The sequence below is a fragment of the Anabas testudineus genome, chromosome 16 (genome assembly GCF_900324465.2).
Source record: "Anabas testudineus chromosome 16, fAnaTes1.2, whole genome shotgun sequence".
Classification (NCBI taxonomy): Eukaryota; Metazoa; Chordata; class Actinopteri; order Anabantiformes; family Anabantidae; genus Anabas; species Anabas testudineus.
In genome coordinates, this window is record NC_046625.1 from 13,676,420 (window position 1) to 13,702,042 (window position 25,623).

The 25,623-nt window shown below is 37.3% G+C and overlaps 4 protein-coding genes across 4 annotated transcripts; 3 read left to right on the top strand and 1 right to left on the bottom strand.

Annotated features, from left to right (window-relative positions):
* Positions 1–345: 345 nt before the first annotated feature.
* On the bottom strand, positions 346–5,059 carry LOC113169936 (myelin-associated glycoprotein-like). The gene is made up of 9 exons (XM_026371741.2): positions 4,863–5,059; positions 3,435–3,530; positions 3,224–3,290; positions 2,753–3,142; positions 2,359–2,655; positions 2,015–2,114; positions 1,864–1,899; positions 1,724–1,756; positions 346–761 (listed from the first exon to the last, which is right to left on the bottom strand). Exons 3-9 carry the CDS (start codon positions 3,267–3,269, stop codon positions 749–751), a joined length of 915 nt encoding a protein of 304 aa, XP_026227526.1. The 5' UTR covers positions 3,270–3,290; positions 3,435–3,530; positions 4,863–5,059; the 3' UTR covers positions 346–748.
* A 201-nt stretch (positions 5,060–5,260) lies between these two features.
* On the top strand, positions 5,261–10,048 carry LOC113169932 (myelin-associated glycoprotein-like). The gene is made up of 14 exons (XM_026371733.1): positions 5,261–5,713; positions 6,708–6,811; positions 7,332–7,407; positions 7,519–7,908; positions 8,014–8,304; positions 8,419–8,518; positions 8,606–8,641; positions 8,735–8,767; positions 8,896–8,937; positions 9,154–9,180; positions 9,330–9,365; positions 9,439–9,504; positions 9,648–9,675; positions 9,763–10,048. Exons 3-14 carry the CDS (start codon positions 7,362–7,364, stop codon positions 9,823–9,825), a joined length of 1,158 nt encoding a protein of 385 aa, XP_026227518.1. The 5' UTR covers positions 5,261–5,713; positions 6,708–6,811; positions 7,332–7,361; the 3' UTR covers positions 9,826–10,048.
* Positions 10,049–10,734: 686 nt separating this feature from the next.
* Positions 10,735–16,273, top strand: LOC113169912. The gene is made up of 13 exons (XM_026371701.1): positions 10,735–10,806; positions 11,737–11,791; positions 11,937–12,317; positions 12,401–12,688; positions 12,774–13,070; positions 13,579–13,956; positions 14,045–14,332; positions 14,416–14,709; positions 14,996–15,031; positions 15,112–15,447; positions 15,555–15,851; positions 15,944–16,049; positions 16,191–16,273. The coding sequence occupies exons 2-13, from the start codon at positions 11,749–11,751 to the stop codon at positions 16,258–16,260; spliced, it is 2,814 nt and encodes a 937-aa protein (XP_026227486.1). The 5' UTR covers positions 10,735–10,806; positions 11,737–11,748; the 3' UTR covers positions 16,261–16,273.
* A 6,142-nt stretch (positions 16,274–22,415) lies between these two features.
* Positions 22,416–25,097, top strand: LOC113169946 (sialoadhesin-like). The gene is made up of 7 exons (XM_026371753.1): positions 22,416–22,451; positions 23,157–23,211; positions 23,322–23,702; positions 23,785–24,072; positions 24,158–24,454; positions 24,788–24,862; positions 24,947–25,097. The coding sequence occupies exons 2-5, from the start codon at positions 23,169–23,171 to the stop codon at positions 24,160–24,162; spliced, it is 717 nt and encodes a 238-aa protein (XP_026227538.1). The 5' UTR covers positions 22,416–22,451; positions 23,157–23,168; the 3' UTR covers positions 24,163–24,454; positions 24,788–24,862; positions 24,947–25,097.
* Positions 25,098–25,623: the final 526 nt, after the last annotated feature.

The following is a 25,623-nucleotide window of genomic DNA, read 5'->3' on the forward strand; positions in this document are numbered from 1 at the left end:
ATGAATTCTAGTTTAGCCTGCCTTGAGTTTTACTCTGAACTGTGTTTTTTTTTTGTATTATTCATCTCCCGACATTTAAAGTATATAAACATTGCTAAAGCAAGTTTCTATTTAGAAACGTATGATTTTTTGCAGTTGAATACATTCTTTAAAAACATAACTTCTATATCCATTATCTTGAACACATAACAGGAACCACAACATTTCTTAAACTTTCCCAACAAACTTGTGATCTACTTCAGTGCATTTCCACTCCTCCTTTAACTTCCACTCTTCTGTGGTTTTAGTACTGAGAGTTTCTGAGAGAGTACTGAGAATTCAAACTTCCAATGAAACAACACAAACTGAGCACAAACTAAGATTTATTGAGAAAAGTGGTTTTTCACCTTCAGAGAACAGGTACAGGATACAGATAGTACTATATTTATCAACTAAGGAAGCCAAACACATTGCGAGTACATGGTGAATAAACTTATATTTATAGAAACTGAGCTTATTCTCTCCCAGAACCTGAACACAAGAGTAAAAAACTAACAAAAAAAGAAGCACTGGAATAATATAGGTAAATTTGCAGTTTCTTTACTTTATTTCACTTTGTTAATTTTTTATTGCTAAGCTAATATTTGCATTACATGAAAGCAAGTTTGTCAAACACTCTCCAAATGATCCATCTCTTGACTTCATTGCCACTGTGTAGCTATAGTGGAAGTAGACTGTGGTAGACTGCGGTAGACTGCTAGCGACTTGCTTACTTTGGGTGTCTGAAAAAACAACCAAGACAAACACATTTGACCCAGTCACCTTTTTGAAGTTCAAACTCAAAGGCTGCATTGATCAATGATAAAATATTAACACCATCTCTCTATAACCACCCTGAATTAGGAACAAGTACAACAGTGCAAAGTTCATGCACACAGAAAACACTGCAATCAGAATATGACTGGCTTGCAGTGATCAGATATCAACCAGGTGTAAACCTAGTCTGTACGGTGTGACCATGTCTTTAAAATGTCAAGTAAAACTCCCAAAAAGCTACAGATGAGTTGTCTCTCAGTAGCAGAAACATTTAGAGCTGACAAAGTGTAGCTTCCTTTAGTAAGAGATGGGAATATCACTAATAATTTAACTGTGATAGCATTGTTAAAATGTGGAGCCTGACATCCCTCTCACTCACTTCAGTGAACATGGAAACGCCTTAAACAATGACTAAACAAAAGCTGAGAGCCAATTATGCCATTAAAAACGAACCTGCAATAGTGGCATACCTAATCATGTTGGAACCATTTTTTCAAAAGCTGCTACATCGTGAACAAGATAAGGGTGAGTAGCAGGCTTATTAGAATAAATTAATCTACTGTGTTCAGTCGGTGGCTGTCACTGAATGTTTAGTTGTTTATTAAAATGTGCTTGCAGCATTTAACAAGTTGTTCCCTCAGTTAAATGTGCCTCACGCCTTTTCACTCTAAGGTCCCTCAAGCAGTAGAAAAAAGAGAACAGAAAATAAGAAGTATCTTTTTCATACATCAAAAACACCACCAAAGATAAACATGTGAAATCGCAGGGAGACCAATGATGCATTGGTGTGTGAAGTTTTATGTGTGGAACAGTCACCACATTATAATAAATGTGAAGATAAAACTCTCAACCTCTAAAAGGCCTATGGTAATTTCAGCCATTTTATTTCATTCTTGACATTCTCCAGAAAAAAAGCATATTTTCTCACCTGCGAGAAAGTCTGGAAAGCCGGTTCCACATGCTAAATGTGAACAAGAAAAAAATGAATGAGTTCTCATAAGGCTGAAAGAAATAAAGAATGGGTGTAGCAGTGCAAACTGAATCCAATCTAAAATATTTTGTACTTACGTTCCTTCTTGATTTTGGAGCTCTGCAATGCGGTTCCTTTAGCACACAGAAAAAGGAGCACAGTCAGAATAATACACGGTAGGAACTATTTTGCTTCTTTGTTAGAGTTAATAAATATTTTGTTCTCTGCAAATGTAATGAAGCGACTCACTTGTATTTCTTCAGCAATACAATGCAGACGACTGCAAAGATCACAGCAGTACCAATCCCTACCGCACAGGGAATGATGATGTGGTTATAGCTGACTGTATCTGTAGATAGAAAGATAAAAAGCCGTTCTACATTTACACAAAGGAGAACATCCAGCGTAATGGCTGACTTCAAAATAAAAGACATCCTAAAACACTAGGACTCAACTCTGTCATTCTTGTGTTTTGTGTTTTCGTGTATGTCCTATTTTTTCATTATGGACAGATCAGACCACTCCCAATACAAAGGGAATACATTGACATAAGAATTCCTTCTACAATAACCTACAAAATGAAATGTTCTCACGTTTTACATTGAGTTTCAGTGTTACAGAAGAAGTCTTCTGCCCATTGAATTTAGCTGTGCAGGTGTACTCTTGGTCATCATCTTTCTCCTGAGCTATGAATGTGAGGATAGATGCTGCCTCCCAGTTGCCAGGATTAAGTTCTCTGTGATTCTCAAAGATCTCATCTGCAGCGCCCCTACTCCATGTGAGTTGGGGAGCATGGGACGGGCAGGTGTGGATGACTGAACAGGTGATGGAGTATGGATGTCCTTGAGTGGCTGTCATTGAGTGAAGCAGAGTTGGCTTTGGTGGATCAGCTGTAAATAAAAAAAAGCATAGATTAAGTAAAGGACAGATCCTTTCAACAGTAGTAACTGATGGAAATTCATTGAAAATTGAGGAAAGTTGACATACGGAGCATGTTCAGCGCAGTACAATCCTCAACAAAGGAAAATTTGTTTATGGTGGGGTCTTCATTCTCTGCTAGTTCGATCCGGAAGCAGTAAGGACCGTTGTCATGATCTTTAATTTCAGTAATTTCTAAGGAACAGTTGTTCTGACCAAGATTCCCCAACAACCGTGTGCGGCCCCTAAAGTTTTCCAAGATCCTTGTTTGATCCATGTGATAAACCCGATCATCCTGTTTTTTATCAACATGCCAGATCCCTCTGAGTTTGGAGCTGGGCAGGGTTTTTTCAGGATAGGTGAACGAGCAAGGCATCACAACACACGATGAAACCAGGGCATCCAGGTTTTTTACCACTTTGGCCTTCCATTCTTCAGTAAACACAGGGCTGCAAATAACTGGAAGAGGAAAATAGAAGTAATGAAGAAGGAAGTGACTTGTATGAATCTATGAGACAATGAGGTCACTAATAGAGTTACCTGCCAAAAGGAGACAGAAAAATATCATCCTTCTCTCTTTGTCCATTTTCTTCTTGTTGGTGGGACACTGCAGTGTTTGAATTTAAATAAGTAGAGGAAAAAATTACAACTACTACATAGATCTAAAACTACAAGAATAAAGTAGTAAAAAAAAGTACTGGGATCAGATATATGACATAAGTGTATCTATTTTATTTAAGAGTAATCTTACCTGGTCTTGCTGCTTGACTGATCACAGATGTTTGTGTCAGAGTGGTTATGAATTGGTGGGCAACTGAAACTCTGCAGACTACTACAAAAGACGTTTCTGTATTGTGTGATAATGAGAGTGACTGTAGTAGAGGCAGTGCCAGTAGAGTTAACGGTGTTGAAAGCAGGGGGTGGTCTTTTTTTTTGCATAGGCATACAACACTATTTTCTCGATTTTAAAGAGGGTTTAGTTTTGAAGTAATATCTGAAGGAATCTTTATTCTTGATACAGTTCTTACGACTATTACTTTTGCCAACTATATTTAAAATGCACCAGTGCAATTTGCAGCTTTTCAAAAGGGGAAGTAGCAGTTTTCTGTGATTCTTTTCTTAAACCATATTAAAAACAAACAAACCAAACAAGCAAATGTTTAAAACAGGACATTTTGCACTCAGCAATGTCATGTGTGATGTCATAAAATAATGCATACATGCTCCTACAGTAGTTACTGAAAGTGGGAAAGTCCACAATAGTTGAAAGGTTTGTCGGTAACATACTTCTTTAAAAACAGCTTCCCTTAAAACATAAATCTGACCTATTGTAACACAGTGAGCAAAAGGTAAATTTTTTTAGCAATCCAAATATCCAAAATTGCCCATGAATACATCAGAAATGAAAAGAAATTTACTGAGTGAGCATACACTGCAAATAAAAATAAATTTTCACCTATGAAACAAAATTGCAACTGCGATTACGTTTTTAAAGCAAAGCAAACATAATGCTATGTGAATGAAGTAGGAATGGGAAAGGGAATGGCAAGGAGGTGGTTGGGGTGGATGCAGGTCGTATAATGTGCAGGACTGGCTTACTGCAGATGCCAGAGTTTGAGTCCAGAGTCCAGTGTGAGGTTGGATTTAAGCAAGAAAAGCACTTTGGTTAGGGTTAGAAACCAACCAGAAAATTGTTTTTTTTAAATTTATTATTTATTTTGTAGACACAAAACTGGATCTTGCAGTACCGCAAGATGTGATATTTTTGAGGAAAAGAAAGCAAGATGGTGTAGATATTTTAGTGGAAAAAAAAAAAATCTGTTAATTGTTAAAACAGTTACCTGTAACTTTATGGTCATTATGTTAATAGAAAACAGAATTAGTTTGCATTTGTTATTAGTTATAGTTTATATATTATATATTAGTTTAAAACTTTCTCCACATGTATCCCACAACTATCTCCAGTAGATCATACATTTCATTCGTTGGGCTGTTGGTAGGTGAGAATCAGCTCATCATGTACTGACAAGCTAAACATAGGTTTAAGCTTTACTGGAAGTTCTTTATAAAATCTCGGTTCAATTTTAGATTAAGACCATTTTTTACAGAATCCATCACTTCCCCTCCAGGAAAACTGGTTTTCAGCATTTTAAAGGATGACGTGATTGTCTAAACTTACCCTGTTCGTCTGTTAAATCTGTTTCTCCAAACTGGTGAAAAAATCTCTGTTGCTGTCCAAAAATGTCCCTAAAGACAAACCACTTCACTCTGAGACATATGTCTTCTTAATGAAACACATAAAATATGTTTTTTATTTTATTAAATTCTGAGGGTTTAAACCCAAACCAAACTCAAGGATTCTTCTCAAGGGTCGTCTTGTTCATCCTTATTCCTAATAATAATGATCCTTTCAGTTTCCACCAAAAACAATGGTCCTTTGTTAAAGGTGCTGAGCTGAGCATGCGCCCTATGTCAACTTTCCACATTTGTTTTTCCATGTATCCTGACGGCACATTTCGTCCATCATCTCCGCAGCTCACTACAACTCCCAGCGGCCATTTCACCTGCTCCTTCCACTTCCTGTAAGTGAGTAAACTCTTTTTCCCAAACTATTATTTCACCAACTCTGACTCACTTAATAACCATCTGTCTTTGTTTAGATCCAGTATATTCCAGACCAGACACCGCCCATCACCTCTTATAAACCTCGTTTTTAACGAGTCGTACGGTGTCGTGTCTTTCCTTGAGTTTGGTTCGGGTTTAAACCCTCACAATTGAATTAAAAGAAATCTTTTATGTATTTCATTAAGAAGAACTATATCACAGACGGAAGTGGTGTGTCTTCAGTGACATCTTTGGACAAAAACCGAGGTTGTTTCAGCACGTAGCAGCTTTCTGGATCTGGATGAGTGTCAGATAGACTCAGGTGAAAGTCAGACTAAGTCACGGATACTAGGAGGGCCTCAGCAGGAGGTCAGGGGCTGCAGACCTGCCCCATAAGTGAGACAAAGCAAAGGTGAACCCGATCAGGTAAGTAGCAGAGAAACAGACATACTCATTACAGTCATAATCTTTTGTGGTTGTGTTTGCAAAGCTGAGATTTTGCCCAGATGCGTAACGTAACGGCCGTTTAAAAGGTTTGGCTTATTTATAGGCTGCATCTTTTAATGAAGAAACATGTCACCCAGTGGAGTGAAGTGTCTTGGTGATGTGTTTAATTTTCAGACAGAGGTCTACAGCGCTGATATATTAAATAATCCAGGTACAGACATTTCATTCCAATCTGACATCACTAAATTGTGGAAATTGGAAAAGTGCATTTAGAGGTCGACAGTTTGTATCCTTCACTTATTGTGTTTATGGAAACTACAAGAAAAGCTGTAGTCTGCAAAAAACTACTATTTATTGAGAGCCTTTCTCTTTCTGTATTCTGCACCTTAAGACAAGAAAATGTCTCAAATGAACCTAGTCTCATCAAGAAATAGTTTAATTATATCCATCATCTGTTGCCTATCAGACTACATCAGATCTATATTTATTTGATGGTATATGTTGTAGTTCCGGTTGGTTTATACCAAATGGTCCAGACAGATAAGTTTAGTGTATGGCAACATGTTTATTAACTTTCTGTTCCTCATTCTGATCAGTGCTCATTTGACGTGATGACCTTCACATTTAAATGTCAGCACAATAACCATAGTTTTTAACATGATTAAAATTCAAGCTTACAGAAAGCTGTTTTTAATATTTTCTTACTCAGGATACTTTCACGTATGTGACTGCATCCTTACTGTGGCTTTCCAATCTGATTTTGCCTGTGGTTGCTGAAAGTAGTCATATCTTTTAGAATATCACCCAACAGGAGTATTTCTTTTGTGTAATAATGAAAGACAACTATACATCTCTTATGACTCACAAAGATAAAACGTTATGTTCTGCTCCCACTAGTAACACTACTGCTACTTCAGCCATTACATCCCTGCAGTGTTATAATTTGTTCTGCACTTTTCTATGTCACCTCTAGAGTTAACTGTCAACTGCAGAACAGCACATCGTCTCAGCACATTCTTGGGGAAGTGTTTCAGTACACACACATAACTCTGATCGAACAGGCAGCAGCTTAATCGGGTAAGACTCTAAGTCTATATATGGTAACATTATATGCTGTTTACAGTATATCGGTACATTTTCTTAGCATTTTTAGTTTTTAACGTTTCTTAAGTAGACAAAATGACAGAACTTGTGTTTGTGTGTGATTCAATTTTAAAATAGATCCAATCACATTTTTTTCCAATTGTTATTATTGGATTCGCTAGATGTTTACATCAGTTCACGTGAGATTGATTGTGAGGCTTTGTGAAAATTGCCATGAGGATGAATATAAAAGAAAGTGCATAGAATTCACTTACATTTTATTATTATATTACATTCATTTTATTACTGTTGAAAATGTATGGTTAATGTAATGTGTTATGTTGTATCAGATGTGTATATCCAGTATTAAGGAAAGATCATAACAGTTTTTGCTTTATAGAACTAATCTTTTTATGTGACGCTTAATTCTTTTTGAATAAGTTCCACTTTCACTACTGTCATAATTTGCATTTAGCAGTAAATAATAAAGTTGATAGTACTTTTATGTTCACAGTGTATCCCACCAACAGAACCTCAGCCAAACATGGAGAAAAAGACAAAGATGATGGTTTTCTGTCTGATTATGTCAGGTAAAAGGATTAGTTACCTCTAATGTCTCATTCCTACATACTATTTAGTTAATAGAAAAAGCTAAAAGTCACTTCTTCTTCTTTTTGTCACTTCCTTTTTTTATCATCCAGTTATTTGCAGCCCTGTTTTAACAGGAGAATGGAAGGCCGAAGTGGTACAAAAGCTTGATGCCCTGGTTTCATCATGTATTGTGATACCCTGCACGTTCACCTATCCCGAAAATAACCTGCCCAGGTCCAAACTCAGAGGGATTTGGCATCTTAAAAGTGATAAAAATCAGCGAGTTTATCACGAAGATAATACGAGGGTCTTGGAAAACTTTAGAGGTCGAACTAAGTTGTTGGGGAATCTTGGTCAAAACAACTGCACCTTAGAAATTACTGAAATTAAAGATCATGACAATGGTCCTTACTGTTTCCGGATCGAACTAGCAGAGAATGAAGACCCCACCATAAACAAATTTTCCTTTGTTGAGGATTGTGCTGCGCTGAACATGCTCTGTATGTCACTAACTTTTCTTTTGAGATTTTTTAGAACTCTATCGGATCTATTTTACTCTGATTTGCCTTTTACTTTATCGTCTTCTTTATCTTTTTCATTTATAGCTGATCCTCCACTACCAGAACTCATTTACTCTGAGACAGCTTTTCTAGGAACTCCCTATACTATCACCTGTAAAGTCTTCCACACCTGTCCCTCCCATAGCCCTGCACTCAAATGGAGTAGGGTCGAAAGTTTCATGGAGCACCACAGAAAACTTCCTTATGGCCTCTGGGAGGTAGAGTCCATCATAACACTCATTCCTGAGGAGAAGGATGACCACGAAGAAGTCACCTGCACAGCTACATTTAATGGACAGAGGACATCCTCTAATAAATTCAAACTCCGTGTAAAACGTGAGAGTTTTCACTTGAGTCTTAAAGGCATTCTTTATTTTAGTTTACCTGCTGTATGTTGTTCACCTACTGCGTGTGTGATATAAAGGAAGAATGGCTGGCTTCTATTTACAGGTGCACTAAACTACAACCACATCATCATTCCCGTTGTAGTGGCAATTGGTACTGCTGTGACCTTTGGGGTCCTCTGCGTTTTCATGGTGAAAAGATACAAGTGAGTAATGTAGTGACTGAGCAAATAATACAATAATTACCATATTTGAACTCCTAAATAAATATTATTATTTTATGTCTGGTCAAGGAGACGCATTGCAGAGCTCCAAAGTCAGGATGGCAGGTAAAGCAGATTTAGTTCATAGTGCTACACTGATATCATATTCTTTAAATGCATTTCCTTCATTACTTTAAAATAACTTTCTGTGACACTTAGCATGTGGAACCGGCTGTCGAGGCTGTCACGCAGGTGGGTAAAAGCACCAACTCTTTCATTTCCGTCTTTTTTGCAGAGCTTTGATACTTTTACTTTCAATTTTTATTTTCTTGTCATTTTTACACTTTCAAAACTGTTAAACTTAAAAATGTCATTTTTAGATTTCATTCTGGTGGCCGGGCACCATTTAATTCTGATCAAAGGTAAGAGGCATTTTTGGGATTTTTAGTTCCCTAAAACAACATGTATGTAATGTATTTTAAGTGGAAATTTCCACACTGTATCAAATTCAGCTTCGCTGTACAACATAGTTTGCATGTACAGTGCGGTGCAATTTAGGTTGTTTTTGATACATTATGTGCTTTTATTTATATACTTCTCGACATTTGCATAGTTTCTGTTCTTCTTTTTTTGTGCAGACGGTCTATTTGGAGCAGATTTTCGAGGTAAGACATGAAAAACATGGATGGTAGAATGACAGTACTTACTGTAAAGTTTCACAAGCTGTTCTTTCACGTTTTTTGTTAAATTGTTTTATTTTCATGTGACAATTTTAATGATTTTTATTACATAGTACCCTTCTTTTCTATTACAGAAGGCCTAGAGGGGATATGGGGGATTCGGGTCCCATGTAAGTAAATCATAAAACTGTTAAAAATTGTTGTTTTTTTCACTTGTGTACTGACATAAATTTTAATTCACAGGCCAAATAATTCAAAACCATGTGACAACAAGAAAATCTCCAAGCCTCGTTTCCCATCCCCAAAAAGGTACTAGGTGTACTTTCTTTGAACGTGAGCAGTTGGAAAAATGTACATTTATATACATATAGTACATGTTGTGGTACATTGATAATTCAGCAATTAATATTTTTCTTTGTTTTCATATTATTGCTGTTGTATTTGGACTTCAGCCAACCAAAGGTCTGCAATTACAAAGAGGTAATTAATTACTTAATTTGACAATGATTTATTCCAGCAATTGTATAAAGTAACATCTGTGAAATAAATTACTTTAATCTCTCATAGGACCTTGACGATGGTGACGACTATGAAAACACTGCAGACCTCAACGTCTATGGAAACATTTGAAAAAAGGAAGTTAATTTCTAAAGAGAGAGTTTTGTGTATGGCATCGAAGCAGACAACAAAATAATGCCTGTAACTGTCATTGCTATTAAGTGCGTCTGATTTTTTTTACTGATTTTTGAATCACTATGCATTACCACTGTGGTAAGCACACAAAATATATTTAAATCTGTCATTGACAATCATATTGTTTAGGGAAAGTAAATGTATTTGAATTTCCGATTTTATGAATAAAATGTAACATAATATAAGGTGTATCTGTTAAGTCTGTTTGTTGTAGCATAGTGCCACTTGAAACATACCACAATGAGATTGAAAGAAATTAAATTAAACAACTAAATACCAAATGCTAAACATGAAGATAATAAAGACGCAAAAAAATATAAAGGTAATAGTTTAACATTCTCAGAAATACATTTATTCGTGCAGATCATTAATGGGTCTGACAATCGACTCCGCAATCGTATTTGTCTGGTCAATATAAGATTATAGGTAGCAACCTAGCTTAGCATAAAGACTGGAAACAATAGGTAACAGCTAGCATGGCTAATAATAACAAAGTTCTTCAGACAGCACCTCAGGAACACAAACTATAAAGACACATGTTGAGGAACTGGAAGATTCATTTTTGTTACTGTTTCCTAGCTTCCAGTCTTTATCCTTTATCATAAAAGAGCTGTAAATAATACCTCTTTACCCAGGGAAATTGTTTTTCTGCATCTAAGTACAGGCTGGATGTTTTTTGGTTTTTAGCTAAATCTGTACACTCTGAAAAATCACATAGATTTTATTGTAGAGTTGAAAGTAAAAGACTGAAGGACTTTCCCCGAGAGTCTTATTGTCAGTAACCTTTACTTTAAATAGGATCTTTCCCCTCCTTGTCATTAACAAACCACAACATCCGCCCACATTTTAGAGGGAGGTTTCTTAAAATGATCTGTAATTAGAGACTTCTGTTAATGTTGGGAGCAGTCGTCCCTGGGGGTAAGTCAGTCAATCTTTATCAAATCTGTATAAAAAAGAGTAACAACATTCATTTCACTGTTTCATGTTCTATTAGTTTATATACTGAAATACAACATTTGAAGCTATGGTGTTTCCAAATGTAGTTGTGAAAGCTTCACACATATTGTGCTTTGTTTTATTATTAGAAATCTTACTAATAGAGGAAACAAATGATAATTTTGCAAATTTTTGCTTTAAACTATTTGAAATCAAATTTTAATTTGTTTTGATAACCACTGAAATATGTCTGTAGACTTTTTAAATGCAAAAATGTTGCCTTTTCTGTTTAAGACATGTATAATTATCTCAGTCTTGTGCCTCCTTGCTGTGGAAACTATGTAATACAGTTTCTTTTAACTTGTGGCTTTTACTTTTCTCTCTGGTTTTTAATTTGTGGATTCTTCTTGTGTGGATCTCTAATCTATATCTACTATGTACAGTATATTATGTGATTACAAATCCTTGTCATTGAAGCTTGTTTTGCCAGTAGTTAAGATTTTAAGGAATAAAAACAAAACCAAGTGAATGTAGATGTACATGATGAGCAGAGACACTTATGATTTAACAGACACTGTATTATTTTTTGATATTTTAATACAATTTATACTTTGATCACAAATGATGGCATCATTCTGAAATGTGTGAGAGACCCACCCACATTTGACCTTCATTATTTAAGTCAGCCCTTTTAGTGCTTTGGATTATGACTCTGTGAATCCTTAGTGAGTTTTGTCAGGTCCCCAAAGATATGTAAATTCACTACTGACTGTAGTTCCTCTTTCACATCCTAACTCTGAGTGATTTTTAAGTGCATTCTATCAGAAGATTAGATTTTCTAGAAGATGTGGTATACATTTGTAATTGTGTTGTGTTGTTAACTATTTCTAAACATGTTTGTGTGTATTTTAGGTGTGTGGAAAGATGTCTAAATTTAGCCATGTCCTCCTGAGCATCTATTTTCTAGGTAATACAATAGCTCACAAAAAGTATGAATCAAAATCTAATCTAATGTCTAATATGTAGCTTTTTATAACTTTATAATAACTTTAATAAACTTTTTAACTTTTTTCGAATTTTAACTTTGCTTCTGCTTAACATTTTTCTTGCAGGACACATTTTCTGCAGGTCTATAGCTTGGCAGGTAAAGATGCCCAGACATATTAAGGGATTGCTGAATTCCTGCCTTGAGATCCCGTGCACGTTTGACTACTACCGATATCCACCTAAAAGACCAGATCGTGTGGTTTGGTACCAGTATGTAGATCGTGGATACCCTCTAGTTTATGACAAATGGTACCCAGATGATGTTATTTATGCATTTAGAGGAAAAACAGAACAAATCTCCTCTAGCTCCAAGACATGCAGTCTAAGGATCTACCCAGTGACTTGGTCTCACCACAGACAGAAGATTTATCCCTGGGTAGATCCAGAGAACGTTGGGAAAAGCACCTACCGATTCTTTGATACAACCGTAACCGTTGAAGTAAACGGTAAGTTATTAGACTGGGGATATTAAATGTTTATGTTCATGTGGATTTTCTCATCATTAATTCTCTACAATTCTTTTTTTAAGACACACCAGAGGAACCGCTCATTACAGTGTCTGGAGACACGAAGGTGGGACAGTCTGTGCAACTGCATTGCACTGTGCATCACACCTGTCCCACTTATCCACCCACTCTGACATTCAACTCACCGCTGCGAAACGGACGTGTAAATCATGACTGCAGCTCTAATGGCATATGCAAAACTACTCTGACATCCACACTGGACATAAAGAGTGATCACGAAAGTGTGACATGCTCTGTACGACACCCTGGTGGTCTAACTGCATCAACATCTGGCATCTTAAATGCTGAATGTATGTGATGGATACACACTGAATAAAACGGGTTTTTTGTCTGCTTCAAATGGTAACAGTAACCAATTTGTTATTTGTGTCTCAGGTTCCTTTTCACCTTTGACTATCAGCACTTCCTCAGCAGAGTTTCTTGAAGGCCAACCAAGCAAAGTAACCTGCACTGCCTTATACACTTGTCCTAAAGATGTACCAGTTCTCACGTGGAACTATGATAGCATGCCGACCTCCACTGACACCAAAGAAATTGCCAAAGCTCAGTGGAGGACTGTCTCCACACTAATGTTCACAGCGTCAGGTAATGACAATGGAAGAACTCTGACATGCTATGCAACATTTGGTGGAGGGCGAAGGCAGGAAGAGAGAATTATCCTACGTGTAAAGAGTGAGTAGAAATATTAATAATCCTTAACATCTTAACCATACCAGCATCTATTGCACTTATGTGTCAGAACTGTTCTGCATCACCCACAAATTCTATAAAAGAAGTGACACATCTCAAATGTTATCTTCTCCTCACATTTTAACAGCCTTCACTTAGTACTGAAGTGTCTGATTTGTTGTTGTGCTTTATTTTTAGTAGTAACCACAGAATAGCACATTGCTGAATGTTTATTCCTCAATACCTAATTTCTCCAGACATTTATTTCAGTTGCAGACAATAAGGATGAAATAAACCCAACAAATCAATTGCTTTGCTTTGTATTATATTGTTGCTGGATTCATAAATAAATAACTGTTGGCTAAAATCTTTGCTGTGGAAGATGCCACAACATGTGTTGTGAAGTCAGACAGACATTTTAAAATTCTATTTTATATGTTCAAAGGCCAGAATTGTGAACTACTAGTTTTAAATATTAAAAACTTGTTTAAAATCTTGCATGTTTTTACAGGAAGTATGCTTTCTCTTGGTTGGTCCTTCACTACGCCCGGCAGCATCACAGGCATGAGGGGATCATGCATCATCATTCCTTGCAGTTTCACTTACAGTAGATCCCAGCCTTCTGACCTCCGTGTTATATGGTACTTGTACCAGAGCAACGAATACCCATGTGTGTATGACCAAAAACAGAGTGCTATTCGAAAGTTTGAGGGGATAACAAGTTTGATTGGATCAGTGAAGGATATGAATTGTAGTCTTAAGATCGAAAAGCTTGAAATGTCACACAATCAGGACAGACTTTACCCATGGATAGATCAGCACTCTATTACTTCCTATCACATCCCTGGTAACAAGTTTTTAGATAAAACTACTCAACTTATTGTTACAGGTAAGTACCTAGATACATGTTTCCTTTATTTTGAGTGATTTTCACTCCAATTGAAAACAAATTCAATTCTGTGCTGTGAATTTCATAGACCAAGCACAGGAGCCGCAGTTGAGCATCACTGATATCCCCAGGGTCGGAGAGCAGGGCAGAGTGTCCTGTAGTGTCCACCACACATGTCTCACTGCTCCCCCCATCCTGACACTAAGTGGTATAAATGGAAAAGACGTCTTTATGGACTCTCTGGTATCTGACGGCATTTGGCAAAGGACGATTGAGCGAACTTGGATGGTCGAAGAGACAGACCAGAGTGTGAAGTGTACTGTTAGCTACCGTGGTGGTCAGAAAGCCACAAGTGAGCTCAGGCTGAATGTTGAATGTGAGTACAATGTGATAAGACTTGATAAGTAAATGAGAATCAAAATACCTCTGTTTAGCCTTAACCCTCACTTTACTACTCAGGTCCATACGAGGAAATGAAAATGGTTGAGCCGCCTCGTGACCCAATGGAAGGTGTAGCAAAGAGTGTCATCTGTTCTGTTTCCTACAAGTGCAAGAAGAATAAACCAACCATCGAGTGGAACTACAAGGACATGCAGAGTGTGTTACACACCAGTGAGAAGTCACACAACACTTACAATATAGTATCAAACCTGACCTTTATTGGCTCTCTGGATGATAACGGTAAATCTTTGACCTGCACTGCCGTGTTTGCCACTGGGAACACCTCAGCATCTGAAACCCTCCGTATAAAAAGTAAGTTCCTACATGTCATACACCATGGTCTCCTCATAGGTGGATCTTATGAGAGCTCTGCTTATTGATTTATAGGGTGTTATATGCCAGACTATTTCTTGGCACCAGCTAATGAAAAATGATTTTGAAAAATATTTTCATTTAGTTTTTACACTTGGATTTGTATGGATTAAATGCATTAAACATGCTGTATAATGTGTTCATTTGTGAGCTTTGGAAGTTCTGCTAAGTAAATGATGAGAAAATGGAACATGTTATGATGAATTGCTTGTTGTCATTTTTGCAGGATATGACGAACCAGTTGAAGAAGAGCGTACCAGTGGTGGGTGTTGTATTGTCACATCACATGAGAATTGATTTCAGCAGGCATCATTCCTTCATGGCTTGTTTCGCTCTTTTCAGACGTTCCTGTCAGATATGCCACTGTTCCTTTCAAACTCAGTGGACTGGCCCGGTCCTGTGTGGTGATTCCATGCAGCTTCCAGCACCAGGATATGTTATTCACCCGTGGCATCTGGGCTAAAAAAAATGGAGAAATTGTCTACCATAATGGCCAGAGCAATATAGCTGACCATTTTAAGAAGCGCACCAAGATGTTAGGAGACCTGAATGATGGACACTGCTCACTGGAGATCGATGACATAAAATCATTTGACAACGGGCCTTTCTGTTTCCATGTACAGAAAGAAAATACCAATTACAGATTCACGAACAGCTGCGTATTTATTGTTCTGAAAGGTCTGGAGTCACTACAAACTATTCGGCTTATTAAAATGTGTCTAAGTTATTCATCTGTTTGCTTTCTAAGCTACATATAACACTTTACTTTGTGTTTGAAATCTCAGCTGCCCCAGAAAAACCAGTGATGACCCCGGTTCCAGCCGAAGTTGACGCTGGTTCTGTTTTAAGTGCCTCGTGTTCTGTGACGCACACATGTCAATCACATTCTCCGGTGTTCTCTTGGAATGTCCAAAATCTCACCAGTGAAGTCACAGAGACCCCAAGAGGACAAGGCGTTTGGGAGACAACCTCCTCGATCACCTTCGTGGTTGCTGCGGAAGACGGCGTCAAAAGCCTGACCTGTACTGCTGTTTTCTGGCGAGACAAGCAACAAGCCAGCACAGTCAAGCTGAATGTGAAGGGTTAGAGCAACACACTGTTCACCTTTCATCTTCAAGTTTTGCATTTCTCTTTTATAAAGTTTCACAAGCATCTAATGTTTATATGTCTCCAGGATCACTGACGTACAAGTTGAAAAGCTCCCTTCCAGCCACCATTTCAGTCCTAACTGTAGTCCTGATTGCAATCGTTGTAGCCGCCGTGTTCATCTATAGAAAAAGGTACAGTAATTTCAAAATGACCCATTGAATACATCAATTCTATAGTCTAATAGTCTAGTAGTCTTTTTAAATAGTCTTTCTTTAAAAGTTATGATTCCCTTGTGGGCCCTTTTTTTACATAGCATTTTCCCTATCCAACAGAAAGCATACTGACAACTCGGTACAACCACCGCGCCGCCCAGAGAAAAGGTATCTTAATAAACCACAATGATGCAGAAACTGACACACATTAAATTCACCTGGTGGTATAAATATAAGTCTCTGCAATTCATACATTTACAGGCAATCACTATGGGATAGACTATCTAGGTAAGCTCGATGTGAAGTTTCCTCAAGACCATGAATGTTTTTGTCTTATTTTATTTTATTTTATTAAATCACTAATATGTTGTGTTGTCCTTATACACCCTTATTTTCCCTATGTTAAATACTAACTCCTCAATTAAATGTTCAGGAGATACCCTGAAGACAGGGACAGACCTCCAAGACCAGAAAAACGGTATGTAGACATACCTCTTGTTCTATAAATTCAGTACACCCATGCTAACAAATAGTAACCTCCTGTCTCCGCTCAGGAGGTCCATTTGGAGTCGGATTTCTGGGTAAGAGCAGCCAAGACTAAACCTTCACTTTTAAATGAAATACATCATGTTTACATTTCCACATTTTTATTTTAACAGAGCAGAGGATGGACGTGTTGGGTGGCATGACAGAAATCCCAGGTAGACACTGTTCAGTGCTGCTGGCTTTAGAGTTTACTGCTTGGTCTGTTAAACTTTCCAACAACTTTTTTTATTTGTTTATAGGAAATCATTTTGGAGCAGATTTTCACGGTATAGGACCATTTCAAGTTCATTTGATATGAATCATTGGCAGCATGAAAAAATACAAGCAATCAGTACACTATCAATTATCTTTACAGACGCCAAGGCAATGCTGCAAACCTCAGTGTTGGCTACGTGTAAGTGTTGATTTGTGTTCCCCTGCTACATCATACAGTCCCAACAGCAAGCACAGATAAAATTGAACGTTGTGTAATTTCCATTTCCTCTTGTAGAAACAACACCGCCACTATCAGCCACGACCACCACATCTCCAAACCACGATTTCCCTCCCCAAAGAAGTAAGTTTGCTAATCACAATTTTTCCTATATACCTGTATGCTTTATTTAGTTGTACATAAATCCTCTGCTCTCTTCTCTTCTGTTTGTTTTAGCAACAAAAGAAATCCTCACACTGTCAGGCCTGAGGTTAGTAGTGCACTGTCCACACACTGTCGTTTAAAAGCTCGTTTTGATGTCACTTCTCCTTTCAGGAGAAGAAAGTAGAGTATATATATCCTTCTCTCGATGAATGATTCACAACCATTAAGAGAAAAAAGATTTTAAGTTTCTGGGGTTTCTGAACAATTTTCCTCATCTATGTAAATAATAGTAAGTTGTTAATCCTTTCCTAGTGGGCATGTGTGTTTCATTCAGAATGGTGTTCTCACTGCTGCTAATGATTATGGCCCCATACTGTCATAATTTGACTCCTATTAGTTACATGGAGAGTGTTTTTATGAAATTAATGTTTGCTTTTCTTCATGACCTTATAAGGAATTATAACTAATTTCTTGTTTGATTTCTTGCAGGATCTTCAAGTGTATGGCAACATTTGAGTTCTTCAACATATTTTGGAAACATCCCTAAATATAACTATCTTTATTTTACATTCATACATGTACTATATAGTGCATGAGTAGTGATGTTGACCTTACATTTAAGCTTTATTTAGTGAATGTAAAAATCATACACATACAATGCCATCTAAAAGTATTGGATATGGGAGGTCCGTAGGGGGTTCAAGGGGGGACATCAAAAGATGAATATACGACAAGAGATCAATATTTCAGCTTTTATTTCTAGATGTTTACATCTGGATCTGATACACAACTTGCATTGGCCTCACTGTTCTAGTACTTTTGGAGGGGAGTGTAATAGACATCAGATTTCAAACTCCCAGCAGGTTTGTCTTTGAGCAAGACACTCCAAGCTAGCTCCTTTGGCCCTGTATGTGGCTGCCCACTGCTCCCCCCAGCGGGATGGGTTAAATGCAGAGGACTAATTTCATTCCAACATGTAAATGTGACATATGATGATTAAAGGCTTGCTTTCAAGTATACATTTCCTATAAGGTTGTAAGGTTTAACACAGCTGCAAAAAGTACTGTAGTGATGGAAATATTCCCTTCCATTCCATATTCTTTATTTGAAAATTTTACATGGTGAAAAATGGTCTTCAGCTACTAGCTTCAGCTAATTTTTTAATATACACAAATAGTTCACGCAAATCCTAATTAATATTTTTTAAATTTTAAATGTTTTGCTCTTTTCAACATAATGCTCTACTAACATGTTTTCCACCAGTTGATGATACACTTTTCTTTATAAATTGTTATATAAATTAGTGGGACAACTCCTTCTTTACAGCTTCCATGAGGTCTGCTGTAAATTGCCCCATAGAGCTTGTCTCGTCTGATATATATGGCAAATATGGTTTTGTTCTGGCAGTGGCAAAGAGCATTTGCCCCGGTACAAGATGTCTGTTTTAGGATTTGTTCTGATGTTATGTCTATGTTATATGCAAGCCAGATGTGACTGATTTTTGTAGAATATTTAGGTTTTGATGAAATTACTGCCTGTTGATTACATAAAATTATGTTGCTATATTTAATAGGAAATTGTACATTGAACTGTACATTGATTTTAAAGTACCACTTTTGAAAAAGGCAACTTTGATCAAGGTTTTATGCAAAGGCTAATCATTCATAAGAATTACTACTATGTGGATTGCTACTCTCTGATTTAAACATTTGATTCATGTAATTCTTAAAACACTTATATGTGCTGTTCAAACAAAAATAAAGGAACACTTCAATCAATCAAGTTTTAGGATCAAATCAATGAATCCTCTGGGGTATTACTCTGGTCAGTTAAGTAGAGTTTCAGCTGCTTTGGTGTTAATGAAACAGGTGCACTAAAATGAATAGGGTGGTTTTACAGGTGCAGAACTAACATTTTTCCCCTCCTCATCTTTTCTGACAGTTTTGCACCTGCACCCCACACAGGTTGCATATGTCCAACGTCTTCAGGATAGCAGTTCAATTGAAAGATCGTCCACTGGCACCATGTGCTTTTTACAGATAAGAGCAGGTTCACCCCGACCACAGGTGACACACAGGGCCTGAAGAAGTCCGGACTTCTACATGCTAGACAGTGGCACCCTGAGTGCCATTAGTTAACGGAATTAAATCCTTGGACACACTGTCATCCTCTACACTGGTGAAGTGGATTCTGGGTTCCTCCTGTTCTTATTGTACTTATACCAATGGCAGTTATGTTAGAGGGCCAGTTAAAAAAAGCTTTGTGTCTTCTTGGGTAAGGCTCTATAGTCTTCTTACATGTAGATTTGTGCACTTCATCCCAGTCCTCCTGATAGATCTTCTCATATCAGATTGGATAGGAACTGCATAGAAGGACGTGAACTGTGGTTATTGTCACACCTTTGTCAAACACTTTGAATTAAAGCTGAAAGTCAAAAGGCAGGGACACAGGGAGCTAACAAACACTTAAAGTAACAACATAAAGAGACACAAAAACACGGTGGAATAAGTACTAACAAAAACCATAAACAGACAGACAGAGTACTAACTGAAAAAAAGGAATTAACAAACAAAACAAACAAAGAACCCACTAACTTAACAAAGGACTATACAGCCCAAACTACAACCCTACAGGATAAGAAATACAAAGTAACAACGCAAAATCACTGCAGTCGAAGGCAAAACACCACTCACACGTGGGGGGAACAGAGAGTCCCAAGGAATCCAACAAACAAACTTGAAGAGACTTGACGGACAGACGAACGAACCAAAACCATGAAGGGGAATCATGGGAATGTGGAGGACATGACACAACAAACCAGCCCTGAGCAGAGGACTGAGTGGAGCTTAAACAAAAGAGACACACAGATGAAATGAATCAGGCAATTAGCAGTCCAGTGAGTGGAGACTGAAGGAAACACCAGGGGGAGACAAAACACCAACAGAACGGGGATGTGGCCGGAACCATGACATATTATTTACAAGAATAACTGTATTTTTCCATTTTTGTTGACTTCAGAAACAAATTGACAGAACCCACTACTTCCCCTTGGTAAAGATCAATGTCTCAATTTAGCTGTATTAAATTAATGCCTGTTAGTCTCCAATATGGATTCATTTATGTGCTGGAGGTGTTGTTATTTGAAAATATTTAAACACCTGACTCAGACACATCTCTTCTCTCTTCATGAAAAATGTAAACCAAATATTTAAAAAAATAAGAAGGGTTGGAGATGGAAAAGTTTCTCGGAATTGAGCAGGAAGGAATGCAGAACCAGAAAGGAGCAGACTTACCCTTGGCAGGCTCTCAGGAAAAACCCAAGAGCTACATTCATGAGAACATTTTGTTCCATCAGATTCAACTATTCTCTGTTCCGAGTAAACAGTGGTAGGAAATATGTGAATTCTTTTTTTTATTTCATGTTTTTCTGCATTATTTTGTCATTTTCTTTTATAATGAGCCTAAAATAATACAAAGAAATGTTGTTCTTTCATGTGTTTATTGAAAACAACCATTAACAATATCACTGCCACTTCTACATGGACACCTGTGGCCAAGTAAGAGCCCTGACCTCAACATAATAGAAATGATATGGAACGACTTGAAGAGAGCCACATACATTAAGTCCAAAGAATACGACAGACCTAAAACGGTTCTGCAGGAAGAATGTGCTAAAATTCCCCCTGAAAAATGTGTAGTTTAATTTAGTTTTACAGTTGGAGATCTTCATTTTTTTTTTGTTTGTTTTGTTTTTGGAGAAGATTCCAGGAGACAGCCAGTTACTCTAGGAGAGCTGGACAGCAGGAGTACCAGTATCTGCTATTTTGTGCAAGGTTTCCTACAGTTGGTCACTGTCAGAGCCCTACATATTACCTTCTGCAGGTCCCTGACCAAAAGAACCAAAAACAGACTTCTCTGCTCTGTGTTCACTGCCCGGCACTGTAGAGCTCGATTGGTATTCCCCATAGAACGTGAGAATTGGTAGGTTTGCCACTGGCACCATGTGCTTTTCACAGATCAGAGCAGGTTCACCTTGAACAACGCCTGACCTCATGTGCTGACAGTATACTGGCAGTTATTCGAGGATGAATAATTGATACCATTAATAGGCCACCCTGCTTGCCTGACCTAAATCCATTAGATCACCTTTATATTTAAAAAGAAGCAAGAATAGGTTTGTTGTCATCAGGAGAAATGCCTGATGACTGTGATGTCAGTAAGAAAAATGCAAAAGCTGAGGATAAACTCAAGTTCATCCCATGGCTGACTGCAACAAAAACACAGCTAAAATATGAACAGACCAGAGTTTAGTCCTGTGAAAAATAAAGCATTTGACACATTATTAGTAAAACTTGTTAAATGCAGCAGACAGTGTAGTTGGAGTGAAATGACACAAGTAGATACCCTATCTCTCCCTGGGTTGGACAACTCATTTTTTCCAATCTCAATGGCATTGTCATGTCAGAGCTTTGTAAAGCTGCTAACACATAGTGTTTCAGGTCTCTGAACATGATGCGGGTAGAACTAAAAGCTAAGAATATAGCTATAGAACTATAAACCTATTTAAACAAAGCAGGTTCCTTTTCTGCAAGTACAGGCTGGATGTTAATGTTTTTTTTCTAGATTTTAAGAGTTTACAGTAAAAACTGTAGACTCTAAGTTCCCACATCCCAATCAAGGCTGCACACAACTCCACCACAGCTCCAGGGGCCACACCAAATAATCCTGCCCCAAGTATTTCTTTCTGGTTGCCACCAGGAAAAATCTGCATCAATCAACCAGCACTTGATTAGAGTGGAAAGTTTATCATATTCTATGACATACCTCAGCACCCTGAACATAACCACCCGGTATAACAAACCACAAACATTTTCAGAGCTACTACTTAACCACTTTGAGGTACCCCCTTGACAGTTTCTCTGAGTTTCAGCACAATTGTGTGTATCTTACCAGCGCATGACAAAGAGACCCACTACACCTCATGCAAGGCCTTTTATTAACTAATCCTCTCCCACTTACACCTTTTTCTCCTTCCTCAACTGGTTTCCACCCCTACCTTAATAGATTTCCTACATCTATTAGTTCCCCACATCACAGTCTGATGACCAGTAAGCTTTATAGTAAATAGGATCTTTCCCCTCCTTGTCCTTAGTAAACCATATCCTCCGCCCCCATTTTAGAGGGAGTATCTTAAAATGATGTGTGGTGAGAGACTTGTCATGTTGTTGAAGCTCTTTGACAGTCAGTCACATCTGGAGGTAAGTCAGGCAAAGCTTTATATAAATTATATAAAATTATGTAAAAACTTTTTTTTTTTTTTGCCATTTCCCATCTTAAGTTAGTATTAGTATATATGTTGATGTTCAACATTTGAAATGAATTTATCAAAAAGAATAAAGCAGGTTTTTCCTTTATGCTGACATGAATGTTAACATTTTCTCCCTTCTTAAACTATGCAATTCTTTAGATAATTGTTGGAAAATAATATTTCTGCAGGTAAAGATCATTTTGTTTCCTTTTTTTGCATCTAGAATGCAAAAACTGCTTCAGCACAAAAAGAGTGGCAAAAATGTTGCTATTTCAAATTCTGCTTTAGAAACATGTACAATTTCTTTAGTCCTGTGACAAACTGCCAGCTTGTTGTAAGACTAATGTAATGTAGTTTTTGTTTTTTTTTATAGTTGTGTCCTTACTTTAATTTCTGTCACCTAATTTTCTTTTTGTATACATCTATACAAAAATAAACCTTATGTACCCTTTTTTCCCTTTTTTAGGTAAGATTTCTGTGTTTAATAAAAACAGACTTTTTTCACTCCCTTTAGCTTCTAAAATGAATCAAATTTTTAATCTTGTTCTGATCATTGAATTTTCTATGGGATGTGCCTCACATATGTATTTGTATATTTTTTAAACTGTTGCATGCGTTTCAATGCATAAAACTAAAATGCTTATCAATATTTCAGGTCTGTGGAAAGATGTTTGGATTTAGCCATTTCCTCTTGAGTGTCTATATTCTAGGTAATACAATGGTAAAACGAGGACTTTTTATGTAAAGTATATATTAACTTTCCTCTTGCATAATGTTTTTGATTTATTTATTTATTTTATTTATTTATTTGTTTTTGCAGGGTACATTTTCCGCAGCTCCATGGCTTGGGAGGTAAAGATGCCCAGACATATTAAGGGATTGCTGAATTCCTGCCTTGTGATCCCGTGCACTTTTGACTATGATCAGAATCCACCTAGAAGACCAGATCGTGTGGTTTGGTACCAGAATGTAGAACGTGGATACCCTCTAGTTTATGACAACTGGAACCCAGGTCAAGTTATTTATGCATTTAGAGGAAAAACAGAACGAATCTACTCCACCTCCAAGACATGCAGTCTAAGGATCTACCCAGTGACTTGGTCTCACCACAGACAGAAGATTTATCCCTGGGTAGATCCAGAGAATATTTGGAGTAGCACCTACCGATTCTTTGATACAACCGTAACCATTGAAGTAGACAGTAAGTTATTAGACTGGGGATATTAAATGTTTATGTTCATGTGGATTTTCTGATTATTAATGCTCTACAATTCTTTTTTAAGGCACACCAGAGAAACCACTCATTACAGTGTCTGGAGACACGAAGGTGGGACAGTCTGTGCAACTGCATTGCACAGTGCATCACACCTGTCCCACTTATCCACCCACTCTGACATTCAACTCACCGCTGCGAAACGGACGTGTAAATCATGACTGCAGCTCTAGTGGCATATGCAAAACTACTCTGACATCCACACTGGACATAAAGAGTGATCACGAAAGTGTGACATGCTCTGTACGACACACTGGTGGTCTAACTGCGTCAACATCTGGCATCTTAAATGCTGAATGTATGTGATGGATACACACTGAATAAAACAAGTTTTTTGTCTGCTTCAAATGGTAAAAGTAACCAATTTGTTATTTGTGTCTCAGGTTAATTTTCACCTTTGACTATCAGCACTTCCTCAGCAGAGTTTCTTGAAGGCCAACCAAGCAAAGTATCCTGCACTGCCTTATACACTTGTCCTAAAGATGTTCCAGTTCTCACGTGGAACTATGATAGCATGCCGACCTCCACTGATACCAAAGAAATTGCCAAAGCTCAGTGGAGGACTGTCTCCACACTAATGTTCACAGCGTCAGGTAATGACAATGGAAGAACTCTGACATGCTATGCAACATTTGGTGGAGGGCGAAGGCAGGAAGAGAGAATTATCCTACGTGTAAAGAGTGAGTAGAAATATTAATAATCCTTAACATCTTAACCGTACCGCCATCTATTACAATTGTCAGAAATGTCCTGCAACACCAACAATTTCCATAAAAGAAGTGACACATGTTATCTTCTCCTCACATTTTAACAGCCTTCACTTAGTGCTGAAGCATCTGATTTTGTTCTTGTCCTTTGTTTTTAGTACTTATGACCACAGAATAGCACAGTGCTGAATGTTTATTCCTCAATACCTTCTTTCTTCAGATATGTCTTTCAGGTATTTCTTTCAGTTGCAGACAAAACAGGAATGTAAACCTTGAGACCACTTATTAATTGCTTTGCTTTTACAGGGAGTATGCACTCTCTTGGTTGGTCCTTCACTACCCCCAGCAGCATCAGCAACACAAGTGAGCTGAATGTTGAATGTGAGTACAATGTGATAGAAAGTCGACTGTAAATTACAAATAAAATACCTGTTTCTATATTGTTTATCTTGTATTTTCTTGCAGGATTTTCAAGTGTATGGCAACATTTGTGTCCGTCCACATATTTTGGAAACATCCATTTTGCTGCTTGTTGTTGTTGTTTTTTGTTGCCTGCTGTTCTTTTCTCTCTCCTCTTTACACTCAACCCAACCAGTCAAGGCAGATGGCCGCCCACCCTGATCCCTTTCTTCCATTAAAATGATTTTTCCTCTCCAATGTTGCTCAAGGGGGGTTGTTGGGTTTTCTATATAATTCTGTATACAGTTATATTTTGTAAGGTCTTAAATCAATGTCTTAAATTGAATTGAATTGAATTAAATTGAATTATACATTACAATAAAACATGAGAAAAATGTTTACATGTTACTAAAGTGATTTTATGTCATGTATTGTATGTATTCCATCTATTCAGATGGTCATAATCTTCATAATGTACTATGACACAAATACAATCTACAAAGTATTGTTTTTGTATGCTTGATTTCCTGCTGTTTGACCACAGGGCTAACAGAAAGCTGCACAATTCTCTGTTACCTGCCACTTTGAATGAATTATTTTGCTGTTATAAAAACTTTGTCCACCAGATGGGGATACATTGTTTTCTCTTCAGTTATACAAGACTTTCAAATCATGGTTATAGATTGGGCAGACTGAGGATGATCCAGGCTCTAGCCACAGACACTACGTAATATCAAATACAA

Excerpts from the sequence above, each read along its gene's own strand:
- LOC113169936 (XM_026371741.2), bottom strand. The coding sequence starts at position 3,269 with ATGGACAAAGAGAGAAGGATGATATTTTTCTGTCTCCTTTTGGCAG. Across the intron at positions 3,143-3,223 it reads TTTCTGTCTCCTTTTGGCAG|TTATTTGCAGCCCTGTGTTT; the intron begins GTAACTCTATTA and ends TTCCTCTTCCAG. Across the intron at positions 1,900-2,014 it reads GTATTGCTGAAGAAATACAA|GAACCGCATTGCAGAGCTCC; the intron begins GTGAGTCGCTTC and ends TGTGTGCTAAAG.
- LOC113169932 (XM_026371733.1), top strand. The coding sequence starts at position 7,362 with ATGGAGAAAAAGACAAAGATGATGGTTTTCTGTCTGATTATGTCAG. Across the intron at positions 8,305-8,418 it reads ATTCAAACTCCGTGTAAAAC|GTGCACTAAACTACAACCAC; the intron begins GTGAGAGTTTTC and ends TTCTATTTACAG. Across the intron at positions 9,366-9,438 it reads ATGGGGGATTCGGGTCCCAT|GCCAAATAATTCAAAACCAT; the intron begins GTAAGTAAATCA and ends TTTAATTCACAG.
- LOC113169912 (XM_026371701.1), top strand. The coding sequence starts at position 11,749 with ATGTCTAAATTTAGCCATGTCCTCCTGAGCATCTATTTTCTAG. Across the intron at positions 12,318-12,400 it reads CGTAACCGTTGAAGTAAACG|ACACACCAGAGGAACCGCTC; the intron begins GTAAGTTATTAG and ends TCTTTTTTTAAG. Across the intron at positions 13,071-13,578 it reads AATTATCCTACGTGTAAAGA|GAAGTATGCTTTCTCTTGGT; the intron begins GTGAGTAGAAAT and ends ATGTTTTTACAG.
- LOC113169946 (XM_026371753.1), top strand. The coding sequence starts at position 23,169 with ATGTTTGGATTTAGCCATTTCCTCTTGAGTGTCTATATTCTAG. Across the intron at positions 23,212-23,321 it reads CTTGAGTGTCTATATTCTAG|GGTACATTTTCCGCAGCTCC; the intron begins GTAATACAATGG and ends TTGTTTTTGCAG. Across the intron at positions 23,703-23,784 it reads CGTAACCATTGAAGTAGACA|GCACACCAGAGAAACCACTC; the intron begins GTAAGTTATTAG and ends TTCTTTTTTAAG.